Source organism: Leptopilina heterotoma, unplaced genomic scaffold (assembly GCF_015476425.1).
Source record: "Leptopilina heterotoma isolate Lh14 unplaced genomic scaffold, ASM1547642v1 Lhet_6, whole genome shotgun sequence".
In the NCBI taxonomy this organism is placed as follows: Eukaryota; Metazoa; Arthropoda; class Insecta; order Hymenoptera; family Figitidae; genus Leptopilina; species Leptopilina heterotoma.
Genome location: NW_025111137.1, coordinates 5,385,292 through 5,407,597, shown reverse-complemented (window position 1 = coordinate 5,407,597; position 22,306 = coordinate 5,385,292). Strand labels below are relative to the sequence as shown.

The 22,306-nt window shown below is 28.3% G+C and overlaps 1 protein-coding gene across 2 annotated transcripts in view; it reads right to left on the bottom strand.

Annotated features, from left to right (window-relative positions):
- The window catches only part of LOC122509119 (POU domain protein 2-like), a 185,636-nt gene that overhangs the window by 16,492 nt on the left and 146,838 nt on the right, over positions 1-22,306 (bottom strand). For both annotated transcript variants that reach the window (XM_043622914.1, XM_043622915.1), the window contains exon 4: positions 21,965-22,021. In XM_043622914.1, coding sequence (XP_043478849.1) covers positions 21,965-22,021 — 57 coding nt within the window. The remainder of the gene's footprint in view (positions 1-21,964; positions 22,022-22,306) is intronic.

The window sequence follows — 22,306 nt, the reverse complement described above, 5'->3', positions numbered from 1 at the left end:
GAGAGAAAGAACTATATAATCTTATAAATGCGCGCTAACGTGCGTAATACTCAGAAACAGTTCGAAAATTCATCTTTTCTATATACATAATAGCAATATCATCATAAAAATTAATTTCATCATTAAAATATATACTTGAAATCATTCTATAAATATATTTTTAAAAATTTTGAATACTTTTATTATTTTTCGAATAATAGAAATATATATATAGAATACTGGAAATTAAAATAGTAAAATTTAAAATAGTAGAATAGTAGAATTAGTAGAATTAGTATTTATATGGAAAATGAGAAATAATACAAAAGGTGTGGGGGGAAAAATTGATGAATTATGGAAAAAGGGAAATTGAGGGCGGAGGATATAATGAAGGGATAGGAGCCGCGAAATCAAAGAAAAGCGTGAAAATAACCATTTCTCTTTTTGTGGTCGGGTTTTTGTTACTGTTGGCGGTCGCTTTTTGGCAATGACTCGTTGATTTTTCCTCTGGTTCATTCTGGGGCAAATCGATATTTTATGTAGATCATGCAAAAGAAAAACACGCCCTCATTGTCGGCATCGCACCTCAGTAATAGAAAAAAACTTCCCGCAATGAAGGCGCTGCGCTACCGCGCTTCCTGGAGGTTTTGTATTTATCGGAAGATCCAAATTTATTCACCGTAACGAAGATGGAAAATTAAACTATTCTCCAAATCATCGGAATCATTAATCACCAATATTCATAAATAGTTTTATTATACTTTGACAAATTTTCGGTACTCTCATTGATATGATTTTAAAATATAGATCTGCGTTTACTATACAAAAAAGAGTTTATATTTTTAATTAACTAATAACTATAATAAATCTGATAATTCTGTCTTTCATTGATTCATTCATTTTGTTCGCAGTTTCTTTGAATTCTTGGGTCAAAATTCAGCCTTTTTTTAAATGTAAGTGAAAGTGAGAAATTGAAACTTTTGAAGGCAGTGAAAGTGATAATTTTTTGAGTGAAAGTGAAAATTGCATGAGTGAAAGTTACGTGAACGCACCCCTTAAAAAATTTCAGTATTAAAATAAAAATTTTGAATATAAAATATTGATTTCTTGAATATGTTTTATTTTCCGATGAAAAAAGTATCTGATGCAAAAGTGATGGAAGTAAAAGAATAATGTTAGCTTTTTAAAAATGATTCTCTTTTTTTATGATTCATGATTTTTTTTTTGGGATGCGCCCTAAGATCGTATTAAAAGCGTGGAGGGGTTTTTTCTTCTTCTTGGTTGTGTATCAACGCGGTAGTCTAAGCAACATCTGCTTCTTGGTCGCCATTCTTGTTCCTGGTTCCTTGCGCAACATATAACAAAGCGAAGGTTTACGGGGGAGGTATCCCGGGGTTTTCTCGTGCATTCGCCGCCTGTCAACCGACTTACGATTTTATTAGGGCCTTACGTCATTCGATTATGTTTCTGGCTCCAATTCCAAGGAAATCCGGTGACATTATATATACATATACGTATATATATATTCCATTGAACTCATCCATCGAAATTTATGCTCGCACGCGTTAAAACCATTCCTCATCGAAAAATTTTTCCTCAAATTGATTCGTTACGGTATTAGTGTATAAGTAACGTTGGGCGCGATTTCTTCAATTTTATTAACGAAAACATTTCAAAGTATTTTCCTTACTTTAACGGTTTGAGACAAATTTTATCCGATTTAAACGAGTTTCAAAAATAGTATGAAAATTATTGAAATATATATGGTAACATTTTAGTGAAGATAGCAGTTATTAACCCCTTGACTGTCAACGAGATTTTCACTGTTTGGGCCAAAAGTGTGTTGAAAATTTTTTTAATGGATTTTTATGAAATTTGGTACCCTAAGGTTTCTGGGGTCGCTGATTACGAATCTGACATCAGTTTTTCGAAATTCAAAATGGCGGATCCAAGATGGCGGAATTTTTTCAAAATTCGTCGAATTTGCTTGAAACTTGTTACTCGGGGGTTTTAAGGGTCGCTGATTACGAATCTAACATTAGTTTTCCAAAATTCAAAATGGCGAATCCGATATGGCGGACAACGAAATAAAAAATTGATTAGATTGGCTTGAAACTGAATACTTGGGGATTTTCAGGGTCGCTGATTACGAATCTGAAATCAGTTTTTCAAAATTTAAAATATCTGGTTCAATATGGCGGAAATTTTTTTTTAATTTAACTACAATTTACATTTAATCTAATTTCTATTTTTTCAAATCAGGAGTATTATTATATTATTTTAATTTTTGACTTTTTGAAAAATTCTTGCTCTACATATCGCAAAATAAAAATAAGATTAAATGTAAATAGTTACAATATGTTTTCATAAAAAGAAGTAATAGAAAAATGATGATTTTTAGTTAAAAGTAGATTTCAGACTATTTTTATTATAAATAACTGCTATCTTCCCTTAAAATGTTAAAAATGGTTCGTAAAGTCCGTAATTTCATTGAGAAAAGACGAAAAGTTCGTAAATTGTATACGATATAATTTGGAGAGTTTTAGAGAAATTAGAAATGGTTGCAGAAATTTAATTATTTTCAAAAGTAATAAAATTTTTCGCAGAAATTCAATTATGTTTAAAAATTTTTTTTCAATTATTTTCAAAATTTCAATTGTTTTTAGAAATAATTAAATTTTTCTCCGAAATTCAATTATTTTCAAAAATTTTAATAAAATTCTTGTCAAAATTTCAATTATTTTCAAAAATTTTCCTCAATAAATGATGTTTAAAATTTTCTAATTTAATAAAATTGTCCAAAAGAATTTAATTAAAAACAATTTTCTTAAATTGTCCAAAAGAATTCCAACAATTTTTTTTTAAATTCTGCGCAAACTTTTAATTATTTTCATAAAATAATAAAAATTTCACAGGAATTCAATTATTTTCAAATTTTTTTTTAATTTCTCCGCAATCATTCAATTATTTTAATAAATAATAAAAATTTTACACGGATTTAGTTATTTTCGTAAATTCTTTTTTCTTTTTTCAATTATTTTTAATACAATGTAAATGTAATTATTCTTAGAAATTTTTTTAAAATTCGTCAAAAGAATTCAGTTATTTAAAAATTTGTTTGTAAAATTCTTTATGAGAATTCAATTTTAAGAAATATTCAATTATTTAATAAATAATTTACTTTTGTATTTAAATAATTAAATTCTAATTGAATTTTCTAATAAAAATTAATTTAAAAATGGATTTCAGTTAAAATTTTATATTATAATTGAATATTAAAAATTTTAAATCATTAAAGCTTGAATTTTTAAAAATAATTGAATTTTGAAGAGGTTTCAAATTAAAATCTTTGAAAATCTGAATTTTTCATACTTTTAACTAACAATTCTGTGGAATTAATATTTTTGAGAAAGTTTAATTGCTGGTTTTTGTTTTTAAATTATTTAAAGTTTTTATTTTATAATGTATATTTATTTAATATTAAAGAATTTACGAATAATTAAAATTTTGTAAAATTGAATTGTAAACAAATGAATTTGAAAACTCTCAAAGAACTTTTTCAAAAGTTATTAAAAATATAATGTATTTTATAGAATAATTTTAGTTAAAAAAACCCAAAAAAAATTTAATTTCAGAAAAGTTACAAATTATTGTAGAAATTCAATTATTTTCAAGAGTAATAATATTCTTCGCTAAAATTAAATATTGTTCAAAAATAATAAAACTTATCGTTGAATTTCAATTATTTTTAATCAAATTTTAATCAAATTTCTCGAAAAATGTAATTATTCTTAAAAATTTTATTAAAATTCGTAGAAAGAATTCAATTATTTATTATATAAAAATTTGTTGATAGAATTCCTTATGAAAAATGAATTTCAATTTAAATTGTTCAATAAATAATTTATTTTTGTATTTAAATAATTGAATTCTAGTAGAATTTTCTAATAAAAATTAATTTAAAAATGAATTTCATTTCAAATTCTAGATAATAATTATGAATATTAAAAGCAATATGGCGCGTGAAATTAATTTTTTTGAAACAGTTTAATTGAATTTTCTTTATATTATTTTTAGTTTCCATGTTCCAATAAATATGTATTTAATTGAAGAATTGACGCGAATAAATTGGAATTTCGTAAAATTGAATATTGTATAAACAAATGGGTTTGAAAATAACCCATTTTTTAAATAAACTTTTTCGAAAACTATTAAAAATAATCGATTTAAACAAGAATTTTAGTCAAAAATTCTTGAAAATAATAAATGAATTGATAATGGTTTCATAACTCGGTCATCTTTAATTATTAAAAAACATATGAAGAGGTTGATTACTCCGAGTCGAAGACAGGGAGTTATCGATATCTTCATGTTTTATATATAGTTATGAAAAATTTAATTTATAGTTTTATGTAAAATGTTATTTTATTTGACTCTGACTTTTGTCAGTAATTTGTCCGTAAATGGTCCGTAATTTTTCATTTTTGGTCCGTAAGACCGTAACTTTTCATATTTGGTCCGCAAGTGGTCCATAATTTTTCATGTTTAGTCCGCAAATGGTCCGTAATTTTTCATATTTGGTCCGCAAATGGTCCTTAATTTTTTATTTTTGGTCCGTAAATGGACCGTAATTTTTCATTTTTTGGTCCGTAAAGTCGGTATTTTTAAATACTTTCACTGGTTCGAGACCTGGACGAGGAAAATTGACCCACCCTAAATTTATTTATTTAGAATCATAATTCTAACGGGACACATGCCTTTTCGAACAATATTGTGTACTCCTACAATCTGTAACTCTTAAAAAGATGTAAAACATAAAATGGTATCAAAACTAAAAAAATGACTGTTTAATAAAGTGAAAATTTGTTTGTTGCAAATATAGGAATCGAGTGAAAGACTAGGAAAAAGGTATTTATAATATAATCGATCACGTATTTACGATTATTTTAGAAGAGTTCGTTTTTGTTAGGATGGCTAGTAAACTATTGTAGAGATAGACGGATAGAATGTATCAGGAGAGGATACTACGGTATGAAGCATAGGAGGATGTATCGAAGGGTTGGGAGAGAGAGAGAGAGAGAGAGAGAGAGAGAGAGAGAGAGAGAGAGCAAGGGGATCAGAGCCAATAGAATAACAGTGTCTCCACGTATGTTTTGAGCCGTAGGCAAGGGTGAGAAGGGGTGGACTGGTTTTAAAACGGTGTGGGGTGAGCATAAAACCGTTAGGTTGGTCGCGTGCCGCCAGAGGCACGTGGCCACTCTTCTTCTAACCAGCACATATATACACTCATACCTGATGCATACCTCTTCATCCTATGTACTCTCTTCCCTCTCCCAAATTTTCTACCTTGTCCTCAAGTTTAACTACAAAACCCCATACCACCAAATTTCCATCCACTGTGTCAACTTTTCCTAAATTACAATTCAAACTTTATTTCTAAACACATCCCCTAGTTTCTCATTCAAATGAAACCACGACACAAAATGGCGTCTCTCATAAAAACTTTTAAAAACTAGACTTAAAACAGCAAGTAAAAATAGCTTCGAAAATAAAATCAAAATTCAATAGGTTAAGTTATTATTTACTACCGGATTATAAATCCAAAATAATAAAAGTAAAAAGAAAATAGTAAAATCCTTAAGAAAAGCGCAGCTGCTAGGAATTATTCTAATGAATGAAAAATATTTTACGAAGATGATGTAATATATTATTTGAATATGTTCATTGAAGTAATATGAACAAAGACATGTAGTTTGACTTAAAATAGGTAAAAATAAACCAGATGCAACTTGACAGTTGATATGGAAAACTGTTTTTGAGCAGATGGGTATACATCTTTTTTTCTAAACTTGATTTTTGGGAAGAAACAGTTAGAGCACTTAATCGATTCTATTTTTCATGAAACTTACACCGAGTGCCGCGCGTGCCAACAAAATATGTTGGCCTAACGGGCACGAGATGAGACCAGATGTGTCTGATTCGAAGGTGCCACTTTATTTAAGAAAAGGTGTAGTTGTAATTTTCAAAATATATCGAATTCAATAGGGGAAAATCCCACCCGCTGATTTACGATGTTCATCAGCTGGTTTATGGAGTCTCTAATCAGAACAATAAAGAAATTAATATACGATTTTTTGTTTCGGAAATAAATTCAATATTTCCAATTTTATAGCAACAAAATTTGACTTTTATGGTAATGGTCTTTTCCACTAATGATTGATTTTTGTTTCAGGATCATCGAGTGGAAGTGAGAAGAAAAATTTATGGTATAATCGATACTCTTTTCCTCATTTCAAAATCCCTGACTTTTCCATGTTTTCCAGAGGTTAAAAAACGTAATATTTATTTACAAATATTGTATAAAATTATTCGAAAACATCAATAACTTTATTTTTAAATAAATATTTAAAAATTATTATTTTTTCGTAGAAATTAAGATTTTCAAAAATTTCAAATTCAAAACTTTTGAAATTCAACAAATTAGAAGAATATTATAAAACATGAATAAATGGATTACTCCGAGTCTGCGACTCGAAGTGATCCATTTCTTTATGTTTTATAAACAATTAAAGCTGATCGAGTAATAAAATCATTATTTTATAATTGCAAGAATAACTTCTTCAAATTTATTTCCATCGTTCAATTAAAAAAAATTAGAAACTTTTTGAAAAACATTAATTCTACAGAATTGTTATAGTAAAAAGTTTAAAATATTCAAATTTTCAAAGATTTTCATTTGAAACCTCTTCAAAATTCAATTATTTCTTAAAATTCGTGCCATAATTCTTCTAATATTCAATTACTATCTGAAATTTTTACTGAAATTAATTTTTAAATTAATTTTTCTTAGAAAATTCTTCGAGAATTCAATTATTTAAATAGATATACAAAAGAAATAATTATTAAATAATTGAATATTTCTTAAAATTTAAAATATAATTAAATTCTTTCGACGAATTTTAATAAAATGTTTAAAAATAATTAAATTTTTTGTTGAATTCGATTGAAATTGTATTAAAAATAATTTAAATTCTACAATGGGGTTTATTATTTATGAAAATAATTAAATAATTGCGAAGAAATTTATAAAAAATTTGTAAATAATTGAACTTTTGCAAAATTTTTATTATTTGTTAAATTAATTAAATGTTTGTGTAGAAGAATTATATCCAACATTTTTTAAAATAATTGAATTCTTTTGGAATATTCTTGTCAAAATAATTGAAATTTTGTCAAGAATTTTATTTGAAGTTTTGAAAATAATTGAATTTCGAAGAAGAGTTATATTATTTCTGAAGATAATTGAAATTTTGAAGAGAATTTTTTTTTAATCTTGAACATTATCTAAAATTTTAATTGGAATTAATTTTCAAATCAATTTTTATTAGAAAATTCTACGAGAATTCAATTATTTTAATAGATATACAAAAATAAATCATTATTTGAATAATTAAATATTTCTTAAAATTGAATTCTCATAAAGAATTTTATCAACAAATTTTTAAATAATGAAATTCTTTCGACGAATTTTAAGCAAATTTTTAAGAATAATTACATTTCTCGAGAAATTTGATTAAAATGTATTAAAAATAATTGAAATTCTACGATGCAAGTTTTATTATTTATGAAAATAAGTAAATTTCTAAAAAAAATTTTTCTATTTATAAAAATAATTGAATTCCATGTAAAAAATTTTTATTATTTATAAAAATAATTGAATTATTACGAATAAATTTATAAAAAATTGGAAAATAATTGAATTCTTGTCGAAATAATTGAAATTTTGTGAAGAATTTTATTAGAAGTTTTGGAAATAATTGAATTTCGAAGAAGAGTTTAATAAAATAAAGATAATTAAAATTTTGAAGAGAATTTTTCTCAATTTTGAACTTATAATGTAAAATTTTAACTAGAATTAATTTTTAAATCAATTTTTTATTTTTATTAGAAAATTCTACATTATTTAAATAGATGTACAAAAATAAATCATTATTGAATAATTTAATATTTCTTAAAATTAAATTCTCAAAAAGAATTTTATCCACAAATTTTTAAATAATTGAATTTTTTTCGACGAATTTTAATAAAATTTTTGAGAATAATCACATTTTTCGTGAAATTCGATTGAAATTGTATTAAAAATAATTAAAATTTTACTATGAGTATTATAATTTATGAAAATAATTTAATTCCTAAAAAGAATTTTATTATTTATGAAAATAATTAAATCTATGTAAAAAAAAGTTTATTATTTATGGAAATAATTGAATCATTGCGAATAAATTTATAAAAAATTTGAAAATAATTGAATTCATGTGAAATTTTTATTATTTATGGAAATAATTAAATGTTTCAGCAAAATTTTATTAAAATTTTTGACAATAATTGAATTTCGAAGAAGAATTTTATTAACTTTTGAAAATTATCGAATTTCTGTAATTAATTTACATCTTCTCCAAAATTCAACCTTTTTTTTAGTTATTTAAAAAGAAATTATTGCCAGAAATAAAAAAATTTGAAGGTTTTGTATTAGTATAGATTTAAGGAATAAACTTCAGAAAACAACAATTTTTCAGGAATCCAATCAAAATTTCCTGATTTTTTCGCAAGGTTTATAAAATTCCCTGACATTTCCATAGGTTTTTTCAGAGGTTGCGTGGCAACTCTGAAAAAGGCATTTCGGCAAATTTCCGATAAGGAAATGAAGCTATGCATATAAAAAAGGGCGTTACCGCGAGGGAGTTCCATACTGGCACTCAGGGTCCATTTGGCAGTAGCACCCTCGTTTATTTGGCATTGATGTATGACGTTGTGGTCCAGCCGCGTTGACCATGAGTCGAATGCTAAAATTCTCCTTTTCAACACATATTACTACATTAATTTTACATAAATCCGATAACGCTTTACGCGAATAAAAATATACTTAAACTTTCGTTATCTTCTTCTTTTGACTGTCAAGAGAAAATCTATTTTCAAAAGTTCTCCAAAAAAAATTATTTTTTTTTTAGGGAAATTTTGAAAATAGATTTCCTCTTGAAAGTCGATTCTGATTCGATATTCTGACATCGACTGTGATTCGATAATGGAAAAGTGGTGATAAAATTTTTGACCATTGGTGAATATGTTTATGGAAGAGATTTTTCTCCCTGTTTGGAGGGGGCAGTTAAAAGCTGTGCGAACGTTTGGGGAGATTATTTGAATATCCCATATTTAAGATTCGTCCGGCGTACAACGGGGCAGTGATTGTTAGCTTGATATTCCGGTCACGTGGCCGGCACGTCATACACGTCAAACCACCCCCGTTAGAATGTCGGGCCTTTAAAACCTCCAAGGCCCGAGGGCTCTCTGCGAACGCTTTACATTCTATTTTCACGCTATACTGACCTCGATTTATGCGACTTTCTTAACATATCACCAGATATTGCTAAGCTGCACGTGTGATCCCTGACAATTTTCTTTCTTTCATCAATAAAGAAATTAAAAACAAAAAAAAGTCTTTTTTAATACATTTTTTTTCTACTTTCACGGAAGAACGAACACCCCTCTTCTCCTCTTTTCTCTTTTCGCGATCAAGAAACCAAAAAAAAAAGAGGGGGTGCTGGTAACCGAGTTAAATAACGCTACATTACCACCCTCTATACGATACAAGGGTTGTCCGAGTGTGAAATACCCTCCAGCTTATCAAGCTCCCGCAGAGCTTTTTTTATTACACTCCCATCAAACCCCCATGGCTGCCGATGAACAAAATCGCGATATAAACCACCATTGTGGTCAATATAAGTGCGTTTTTCACTCTCCTCTCTTAAATTTCATTAAGATCCAAAACTTTCAATTTAAAATTGTATACCCTGTCAGAGTAGATAAATAAATATCATTTTAATTATAGGATAATGTTAGTTGTTTGCGAGTCGACATATCTTCATTAAAATGAGTTCATGTCCCTCATCGTATAATGATAATTATAAATGACTTTTTATATCATCCTGTTGTTAATTCAAGGCCATTAATTTTCTATATATATTTAAAGGATTTTTTTTCTCCCTCTCTTGCACACAGTGACCGGTTCTTCGAGTTCATTATGAAAAATTATTGCGTTCACTATACTGATGATAATTAAGCCATCGACGCCCATCAAGTTTGCAAACGCGGTTAATGAATTTAATTATTCTTCTTGTTGTATATATGTTTTTTGAGAATGCTTCCTTTTCTTTTTGAATTTTGCAAAGCAACCAAGTCCTTTTCAGAGACGATTATCACCGTCTAGACGAACAACTTCTTGCGAAATGTCAATTATATGCCAGTCACCAGAAACTATATATATACTATATCTCATCCCCTTATTTCAGTGTCTTTCATTCTTTTCGACTTTCGTCCCTCTAATAAACTGTCTTTCAAGCGAATTTTTCAGTCCCCTTCCCCTAGGGGCAAAATACTCTCTTTTCACCATGTTGTCTATTTCGCTATTTCTTTAAAAGGGTCCATTTTTTAAAAATTACATACCAAAATTAGTAATTATAAAAAATTGGATTGGGCTCAGTAGACAATTTTTTTTTGTCAATTTTTTACCTCCCCACATCCCCCATCGTGAACTTTTGACAACCCCCCCCCTTCCTATAACTTTCCACGTGGACATTTTTTGATGAGAAATTAATATTTTTGGTAGAATATAAAAATTTATAACTATAAAGAAGATTTTTTATTTTATGATGGTAAATAAATTGATATTTAATAAAAAAAAGATGTTTATGATATTTTAAAATATCTTAGTTTTATACTGCAGGCCTCGAATTGACGTTAAGGCGCAAAAAAGTATCTTTATAGTCGAATAAAAATAGAGTCGAAAATTTTGTTTATTTAATTCAGTGTAGTTACACAAATTTTATTTTGTATTTTCCTGATCTTTCAATGATTTCTTAATTCAATAATTTAGTTAAATAAGTTAAATTATTCTTATTTGTTTTTCCATTAAAAGAATTTCAATTTAAAACCTTCTAAAAAATTTAATAATTTATGAAAATTACAACATAACCCTTTCAAAATTAAATTATTTTCAACAATTTTTAATTAAACTTCATTTCTATAAATCTGTTTTTTTAAAAATAATTTTCCGAAAGTTCTTCGAGAATTTAAATTATTCAAATGGAAAAATTCAATTTTTTATAATAATTGCGAAGCTGTAACTGTCCTTTTTTATTTAAAGTTATTAAGGTATAATATTTTCAAAAAATTATAATAAAGAAATTTTTAAAATTAATTTTCTTTAAATATTTTAAAATAATTTTTGAAAGATAATAATTTTTTATTTATATTACAAATAAAAAATTGCCAAACAATTAAAATTTTGTAAAATCATTTTACAAATGATTGAATTTTTGAAAAATTTAAAAATATAGAAGAATATAATAAATTTTTTTTGCAAAATTTTAATTATAAATTTTAAACATGATTGTTTTCTCCAAAACGTTAATAATGCTTTTCAAAAATTTTAATTTTATTATTCATTGTATGTATGTATTTGAATTTTCAGAAATATACGTAATTGTAAATATTGAAAATAATTGAATTTTAAAAAATTAAAATGAATTCAATAATTTTCAAAATTCCCAATTTTAATTGTTCAATAGTTGATTTTTAAAAATAGTAATAGAATTTAAAAAAAAATAATTTTCAATTATATTTTACAAAATTTTAATTATTCTGCAATTTAATGTATATTTTTAAAATTTAATTATCATAAAAAATTATTTAAATATTTGTTGCAATATTAAAAAAAAAAGTCGAAAGAGTCGCAATTTTTAAAAATGAGACGAAAAAATGTGGATTTTTGGAAAATAGTCCAATAAGTCATATTATAGTATCCAAGGCCTAGTACTATATTAAAAATAATTATTTTGATAAAAAAGAAAAAACCTTTTTAAAATTAAATAAAACATTGGTGCAAAATTTAAAAGTAGGATAAACAAAATCTACGTGGTATATGGACGACCCCATATGAATCTGGCATCAGATTTTTCAAATTCAAAATGGCGGATCCAATATGACGGAGAAAAATGAAAAATGTTTGGATTTGCCTGAAATTTATTATTCGGGGGTTTTTGAGGTCGCTGATTACGAATCTGGAATCAGATTCTAAAAATTCAAAATGTCCGATCCTCTATAGTGGAAAAAATTCAAAATTGTTCGGATTTGTCTGAAAATTCATTACTCGGGGATTTTTGGGGTTGCTAAATACAAATCTGACATCAGATTTTTAAAATTAAAAATGACGGACAAAATTGAAAATTTTGTCTGATTACGAATCTGGCATCAGATTGTCAAAATTCAAAATCTGATGTAAGATTTGTAATCGCAGCTATACCCCGAAAACCTTCATGTACTAAGTTTCTTAAAAAATCATCAACTTTTTAGTTTTAGTCCGCCATATTGGATCCGCCATTTTGAATTTTGAAAATCTGATATCAAATTCGTAATAAGAGACCCCCGAAAAGAGCAAATCTTTTTCTATAAAAATCACCGAAAAAGTGAAAAATGATTTTTTTGACCTAATGTCAAACACATGTTTAAAAAATTGAAAACTGGAAGAAACATGATCCATATTTTTAAACTATAATCGCACCGATGTGAATAACGGCTTAATTTTCCAACTCTGAAGTTTTAGTGTTTCTCTTGCCTGCTAAAGGAAATAAGTAACTTCAATTGCGAGAGAGAGACTCTCGCGAAGAAAAAAAAATATCGAACACTGCTACCCATCTTTTCTTTTCTCCAACGCTTTCTTCTTTCCCACCGTATTTATTCTCACACATACATCTCGGACTCTTTTTGACGCACAACGTTGGCTTAATGGCTGACGAGGGTATCGGATTTCTGCAGAAGCGTAAATCGTAAAAGATCTTCAGGGAAAGGAAAAAAAACCCACCCTCTCTCTCTTTCTCTCTCTCTACCTCTTTCTCTATATTCCCCTTTACCCCCATCAATGCTACTTCTAACGCCTTAAAACCCCTTCTTTTTACGTCTCAAAGAAAAAAACTCCTTGCACCACACTTATATAATTCCTTATTGCCACGTTTTGGTTACATGCCCCCCTTATTCTTTTGTAATGAGTTCAAAAAAACACACAGCAAAGAAAGAACTTATACATTTTTACGAGAACGTAAAATTTTCTTTCTCAAATTTAAACCAAAATAATTGTTCGAAATCTACAAAATCATTTTTGCCGGCTCTTGAAAATATGCCAAATAAAACGAATTTTTTTATTTTTCGATTTGAAGAGAAAAATGAAAATGACTATAAAATAGAAAATCACTGTCCCCCTCTCATATATACATGGGGAGAGACGAATAGAGGGAAAAAAAAATATGGAAAATCTTGCCACTCATCAGCCTGTTGCAAGTATCCCGGTGCTCTTGTACACCCGTTTCGAAGTAAAATATAAAAAAAAAAGAACGCGTTGGAGGGTTTCACCCCTCGACTTTTATACACCCTCATGAAGTCGCGTGCTGGTAGATAACGGGGTGCTAATTGATTATAATAAACAGGAAGGAAGTAGTTGGGGGTAAGTGGTCGATTCTTATTCGGGAGGGTTAGAAAAATAATTCGCTCGTCAAGACTCTAAACCGTTATTTCCGGTTTTTATGATTTATATTTCTATGTATATATGCTAAATTACCATTTTTCCGCTTCATCCGTTCGTATATTAACTTTCTCCATCAGGCAATTTTTTATTCAAAAAATAAAAATTTTTCGAAGCATTTTCTATATTCTCATATGAGAATACACACACTTTAGAAAGTTTGGAGATTTTTCCCCTGTCATTTTTGCGAATCATCATTTTTACGAATTGTCACTTTTGCGAAAAGTCATTTTTTCGAATTGTCATTTATGCGAACTGACATTTTTTCGAATTATCATTTTTACGAAACGTGATTGTTACGAATTGTCATTTTTACGAAACGTCATTTGTTACGAATTGTCATTTTTCCAAAAATTACTATAGTAAATCTATATATGCATACGCAAGTTTACTATAGCAATTTTCGCAAAAATGACAATTTGCAATAGTGACATTTCGTAAAAATGACAATTCGAAAAAATGTCTTTTCGCAAAAATGACAATTCGGAACAATATAACTATTCGTAAAAATGACAATTCGTAAAAATGATATTTTGCAAACATCACTATTCGCAAAAGTGACAATTCGTAAAAATGGTGATTCGCAAAAGTGACATTTCGTAAAAATGACAATTAGAAAAAATGACATTTCGGATAACAAGAACGATTCGTAAAAATGACAATTCGTAAAAATGATATTTCGCAAAAATGACTTTTCGCAAAAGTGGCAATTCGTAAAAATGTCGATTCGCAAAAGTGACATTTTGTTAAAATAACAGTTCGGATAAATGCAATTCGGAAAAGTGACAGTTCGGTCAAATGACATTTGGGGAATAATCATGCGTCTCTTCCAATACATTAAATTAAATATATATAGATATTTCGAAAATCGACCGCCATTTTTGATTTGCCATTTTTAATTTCAAGAATCAGATTTCGAATTCAGAATTCACGACAGCAAAAAATGCCAAGTACGAAATTTCCAACAAATCTGATTATTCTTGAAAATTTTATACTTTAGGGTGAAATTTCGCAAAAGACTTTCGAACTTCAGTCGCCATTTTGAAATTTAATCTTCTCCATAGTTCTATCATGTATCCTATATAGATATTTTTGTCACGAAATTTGAAGCATATGGAAATATTATTTGCCATTTGATACTATAACTATACTGTAAACTTATAAACAAAAAAATTTGGGTGTTCAAAAGGGAATTCCCCTCAAGATTTTAAGGAAAAATTTATCAAGATTTTAAAAGATAGATTTCCTAAAATTCTAATTGAAAAAATTAACGAAGATCCAAAGATTTCTTAACTCTTTTATAGTTAAAATTGCCAAGATTTAAGGGAATTTCCCTCAAAAATTTAATTTAATTTTTTTTTTGGATTTAAAAAAGAAAAAAATGACTTTGGTATAGAAAAAATTATTTCCTTTTTGTTAATTTTCAAAGTGAAATATATATTAGATAAAAAAGCATGTGAATTAAGAGAAATAGTATGGGGATGAATGGTTGAGTTTCACATGTCGCCGACAGCGGAGGTATTCGACAATTTATCGTTTTCATTTGCTCGCGTCCATATTTATTGCGTCGTTACGAACAATATGGCGCCTATTAAACGATATACGAGCGCCCTGCCATCCAACAATCAAATTAATCTCGCGCACGCGCTACAATAAGCTTTAATACATATTGATTATTTAATTATTATATATAGAAAAAAAGTTGCGTGGGAGTGTATATTAACTCCATTGGTAGTCAATTGGCTCGCCCACTATATAATCATCATCATATCTTCTACATCGTTCCTTAATTAATGAATGTCACCATATGATATAGAAAATTAGTCCTACAGAGCCTATATGTAAGATTAGAAACGTTCCTATCGACAATTTTTGATTATTCCTTATTTATTCCATTATCTTTTTTCTGAATTTACAAACTATAATACTGATTTATCGCTTTTATGTTTAATTAATACCCCTCACATCTGCTTAATCAAAAAAAATAAGGCTATCGAATATTTTCAATTAACTTTTTCCTTTTTCAAATCGATAAGAGGGTGGGAATTGTTAATTAATAGCGTGTGGGGGTGTTGAGGGAATAAAAATGGAAATAGTTTCGTGAGAACAGTCACATTAATGGAATCACCAATTGCAGTGTTATTGGTTTAATTGCTAATTGCTAGTCTTGGCGCCGAGTGAGTGAAAAGGCAATGCCGACAATAATCAACTGATCGCATCAAAAAAGAAAGTTTTTTTCTGCATCCTCTTAAGCTCGCTCTTTAAGTCAAGGAATAATTCTCACGACAGATTTTAATTATCTTGATGATAATCATTGTTCATGATGATTATATGATGACAAATGTGTTGTGTACTTCTATTCGTTTTTGTGGAACTGTCAGTAGCGCCACCTGTCGATGGGACTAAATTCAATAGCGAGTTACCCATCTATACATTCATTTTTCTTCGGAAAAAAATTTGAGTTGGAAAGTTTAAAAAATCAATTTGTTTGGTTTTCGAGAAATTTTCTAGGGGACATGCAAAAGGAATGTTGGTTTATAATGACAATGTCAGTATTCTATCTCATAAAAGTGACATTAAAAGTTTCTTTGTTGTTTTTACGAGCATATATATATTTCTTCTGATTCTGTAAATACGTTCTCGCTAATGATAAGAAATGTCTTTATCTTTTTATCTTGGAGAATTTTTTTTCTTTTGCTATATATATGTAATAAACGAAGGTCGGAAGTCGAGGATGCGCGGACAGTTTCTCTGATGCCTCTGAATCGTGAGAACAATGTGTCAGGAAGGAAAACATCTTGGAACTGTGAGCGATTTCTCGTGTATATACGGATCAGTGGTCCGTTGCCATTCCCTTCAGTCAATCCTCATGTCCGACGGTTCCTTTATTCCAGGAAAAGATCTACTTGTTTTCATTTCCACTTACGCGATTAGGGGCCTCCCCTAATTTTTTATATTTGACACACTTCCAACTTGTATATTCAAATAAAATTCATATTTTAAAAGAAACTAAAATTCACAATTATTAGGAGATGAATATTTTATTCTTCAAGGAAGAAGTATAAATGTATTCGAGAAAAAAATCGTTATTCAAAACATCTTTTTATTTCCTCTCCTCTCTGTTTATATTGCCGATAAAAATCTGATCACGAGGAAAAAGATTTGAATTTCCCTCTCTGGACACACATCGGGGAAAAAAGTGATACGCGCGACCGCTTTCTCACCCTTTTTCCCCGCAGATTGAAAAATGAAAGAAAAATTTGAATAACAAAGTTATGAGAATCAATTCAAACGCGGAGCGGCGGTATCTCGTCCTTTGCATTCCAAAGTGATATTTCCATCGTTCTAGAACAATAATTTCGTCCTGGATCTGCAACATTTATAGTGATAGACTTCCAAGAAAACCACGACAAATATTATACCTCTTTTCTTTATGAAGCAGCGAATTGCAAATTGCTGACCACATTTTTACGATTCCTTTGTCCTCTAAACAAAAAAAAAAAAGTGGACTTAAATTTATCCAAATTAAATTTCTTCTCTTTAAACAGATTCTTTTGTATTATCTTCTTTTTTCCAATTTGTTATAGAAAAAAAGAGAGGCAAAAAAATAATTTTCTCCATTGAAAATCCAATGGGGTGAAACGTCACTTAAGGAAGTGAAAAGTTAACGGATTGCGTCGAGCTATATAGGAAATTAAGTCTCGATTCTTGTTTCCGTTCGAGAAATCTTCGCAGGACGAAGGAATCCCAAGTCGAGCCTTATTGGTTGAACAGGTGTGCTGTACGTAAGTGGCATAAATAAACAAGCGATTATCGCGGTATACAAGTTTGAACTCTCTCGCACAACATTAAATTTTGCGCTGTGCACTTTTATCCCGAACCGACATGCCTTCCAGGAAGCGAATTAATGAATGATCGTGAATAATAAAATCACAATCGTAAATCATTGTCATTAAGAAGCAGCGGTTTAAAAATTGAAGATATTAAACAAAAATTGATTCCAGCCTTTGCTCGCATACTTTGCCATAGATCTTCCCCTAGTCCCTACTTCGGAAAATTTATAAATTTTGATAGAAAAGTAAAACATTTCTCAAAAATAATTGATTGACTTTGACAGATTTTTCATTTTTTTATATAGAGGTGTTAAAATAAATTCGTGATGTGCGGTGTGCGGCAAAAGAAATATTGTAAAATGACAAGAAATATTAGTGCAGAATTGTGGCGGCAAAAGTTTTTACTAGCAATATTATATTTGTGGAAGAAAAATGGAGCGGGTGGCGAGTGGTGGCGCTAGGCGATCGGAAGTGTGTCAAATTACAGAGGTCCGCGATATTAATGACTCCTAATGATATGCCCCCTTCACTTGGGCCCAACTCCACACAGTTGATCCCCACTCCATCAACTTACTACTGGTAACCGTCAGCATGAATTGAGGCCCTCTTTTAATCCCCACTCCTCTTCCATTGCCGTTAGCAGCTCCACAGTCGGTAGTTCTCGCTCTTCGATTCAGGGAATCCACATTAAAATAAAATTACTAATTGACTCGCAGTCTAATAGCAATAAGACAAACAACGGACTAAATGCTATAAAATAAAACACAGGTTGGCAATGACCACTTTCTGTCTCTCCTTTATTATTTCCTTCCTTCTCCATTCTCTTTTGACGATTCGGTCATCATTGTCCTCCCCCCCCCCCTTTCTTTCTTTCTTTCTTTCTTTCTTTCTATATATATATTCCTTAAGGTTGGTAGGCAGATAAACCGAGAGAACTCATTGGCAAAATGCCTTAAGTCCTTTGGTTACGACCGGTTCGTGATTTCCAAGAGACCAGTCATGGCAAAATTTTTTTGCCGCCAAGATCATTCTTTCCTCTCTTGAAGTCCTCTCATCCCGACTGCGAAAAGGACTCGCGGAATTTCAAATGGGTCCTCGAAACTCGGAAAGGGTGCACTGGATTTTTTTCAATAAAGAGGATGAAACCGATGCGCATTCCTGCAAAATAAAATGATGCCTTTCTTTTGTCGTCGAAAACTGATTCGTGATTCGCTGTAAAATTGGCTTCTCGTTTCTTTTGGTATTGCGAACTGTCAATTAATTCTTTTTTTTTTTAAGTAAAATATGATTTCTTGATACAAATGTTGACGTTTGGTGATGGCGAAAAAAAGAAAGAATTCAAAATGTGATGGAAAGATATTAAAGCGTCAAGTTTACAGGAAATAGAGAAGAAAGTTGTATCATAAAGGTTTGGAAGAGACCCTTTTTCCTTCGAGAGGACATGTATACTACCCTCGTAAACTAGAATATTGGATGGGACACACCACAATGTACGTGTGTCAACCGTCATTTCAGAAAGAAAACCATTTTTTTTTAATCCCAATACAGATGAGAAATTCGTATTTACTTTTAAATATTTTTGGAAACAAAACAAATTTTGCTAATTTCGGAATTGCTACGCCACCTGAAAATCTGGAAATGTCATAGGGAATTTTATAAACCTTGAAAAAACCTGAAAAAGTCAGGGAATATTGATCGAAATTCTGAAAAATTGTTGTGTTTATTCTTGAAATCTAATTTTACTTCAATATTTCAAAATTAATTCAATTTTAAAAAATTTGCGTTTGCAATTTTCATAAATAGATGAACTTTGAAAGATTTTAATTTCAAATTTGGTAAAATTTCAATTTTTTATTTATATGTGTTTAATTGGAAGTTTTACAAAACCTAGATTTAAAAAAAAATGTTAATAACTAAAATTCTTCTGAAATTAATTTAATTTTTTAATATATATTTAGTTGATTATTAAAAATAATGAATTTATAAAAGAATTTTAGTTAAAAACACAAAAAAAAATTGAATTTTGAAGCAATTACAAATGATATCAGATATTCAATTATTTTTAAAGGTATTAGTAAAATTCTTCTCAAAAATTCAATTATTTTCTAAAATTTTAATAAAATTCTTGGCAAAATTTTAATTATTTTCAAAAATTATTCCCAATTCAATTATTTTTAATATCTACCTACTACTTTAAAAAAAAACCACAAAAGAATTCAATTTGTTAAAAAATATTTAATAAAATTCTACGCAAAGATTTCATTTTTTTCATAAATAATAAAACTCATCGTAGACTTTCAATTTTTTTTAATACAATTTTAATGGAATTCCTCGAAAAATTTAATTATTCTTAAAAATTATATTAAAATTTATCAAATAAATGCAATTATTTTAAAAAGCCTTCCTATAATTTATTTATTAGAATTTAAGTATATTTTTTTCAATACAGTTTCAATTAAATTGATAGAAAAAATTTAATTGTTTTCAAAAATGTTAATGAAATTGTTTGTAAGAATTCAATTTTTTCAGAATAATTTTAAAAAAATTCTTCATAGAAATTTAATTAATTTTAAAAATTTGTCAAAATTCAATTATTTTCAATGCCTATTATTTCAATAAAATTACACAAAATAATTCAATTACTTAAATAGAAATTTCAATAAAATTCGTCTCAAAAATTCAATTATTTTCAAAAATAATAATATAATTCTTGGAAGAAATTCAATTATGTTCAAAAATTTACAAAAATCTTGTGAAAATTTCAATTACGAAATTACGAAATTTTTACGAAATTCAATTATTTTGAAAAATTTTAATAAAATTCTTGGCTGAATTTAAATTATTTTTGATACAATTTTCATCAAATTTCTCGAAAAATGAAAATATATTCTTAAAAATTTTATTAAAATTTGTCAAGAGAATTCAATTATTTATGTTGATAAAATTCTTTATGAAAATTCAATTTTAAGAAACATTCAATATAATAAAATATTTATTTTTGTATTTAAATAATTGAATTCTCGTAGAATTTTCTAATAAATATTGATTTAAAAATGAGAATTTCAGTTAAAATTTCAGATTATTTGAATATTGAAAGCGTGGATTTTTTTTTAGAAATAATTGAATTTTCAAAAAGTTTCGCATTAAAATCTTTGAAAATTTGAACATTTCATAGTTTTAATTAAAAATTCTGTAAAATTAATTTTTTTCAATAAGTTTTATAGTAAAATTTTTTTTAATTATTTTAAGTTTGAAAATTCTTAAAAAACTTTTTCAAAAGTTATTGAAAAAAAAATTGATTTAAGGAAGAATTTGAGTTGAAAATTCAAGTAATGAATAATCGAGATGATGAAAATAATTTTTGAAGAATAAGTTACAGTAACAATGGCTTATTGGTCGTGTTTTTTTAAAAAAAGTAAAAATTAACTTTTTTTAAAAAATTGTATTTTTATATAAATATTTACAATATAAATAAATATTTATTTTGTTTATACATAAATTATTAATCTTCTTAACTTTGATTTTATTAATTTTATAAAAGAAATTTTCTAAGAAATTCTTTTCTGTTTTCAGTCCTGAAGATGGGTCATCGGTACAGACTCATCGAAACGTCGCGACACTAAAAAAAGGGAAACGAATTTTGGAAATTTATTTCCACTATCTTCATACTAGATGATGAATAAATAAATTTTTAAGTAGAAAAAAACTGCACTAACTTTGCAAAAATAAGGTTAATTATGCCTTTCAACTGTTAGGCTACAAATGACTTTTGTAATTTCACGTCTTTTCGGAAATAATGTATATATAGAAAGCAGGTGGAAGTTTCTCACGCGTCTTCCTGGGGTGTTTGAAATGGAGAAGATCTTGTTCGTTTTTTTTTTTTTTTTTTTGCCCATGTCACGGAGAGGCAAACCCCCATATAGCAATTCTTAAAAGGCTGCAATTGCAACTTTTGTAGCTGGCGCCGAATTTCTAGTTCCTAAAAATAAAAACTATAAACTCAGAGGCAAAATTGTGGCGCGCAGAAAAAGAATCGAATGGGGTTGATGTTTGGGAGAAAAACCCAGCCGCTTTTTGGTATAGCAAAACCTCCTTGAGGGGCTTTTGCAAATTGTTCCTCGATTATTATATTGGGCCGCTTTCGTCGTCCGGTTGACTTTCAAACGAAAACGTTTTTTACGATCCATTGAAGGTTTCCAAACGGGCGCAGACCCAACTGGAGATACATATAATGTGCATCATCGCCTTTCGCCCCGCGTACAATTTTTAAGTTAAAATAGAACGAACCATAGGGGTTCTTAAAAACAAATGACAAACCACCGCAGGAGTTTCTATCTCTCTCGCACAATACCATATCTATATAATTGCCTTTATGACATACTTTACTTGGAAAAAAATTATCCCCAAATAGCCTTGCCAATTTTTCAACATATTATTTTCCAAAAATAGAATTTTGTGTTTTTGGAACTTCTTCAGATGAGAAAATAATAACTTGGTTACTTGGACATAAACTTTCATTTACCTTGTATTGATTCTGGAGATGCTGGTTCCTTATCGATTCGACCAAGCGCATCGCTCGCTGAAACAAACAAAAAAATTTAATTAATTTCATGAAAATGACAATTAAAAAAAAAACTAATCAGAAAGAATTGTGTGTGAAATTTAATCCCCCCTTTTATTCAAGGACCAAATCAATCAAGAGTGAGTGGAATTATGTTAAAACAGGACCAATCAGTGTGACACATGGTACTCGATTGTCTATGAATGGAAAAAAAAGTTTCCCTCGAATAAAAAGGGTCTGTCTGTGGAAAAATAGGGCACTCGATATTCAAATAATCTATTTGGGGTAAAGGTCCTTGGTACC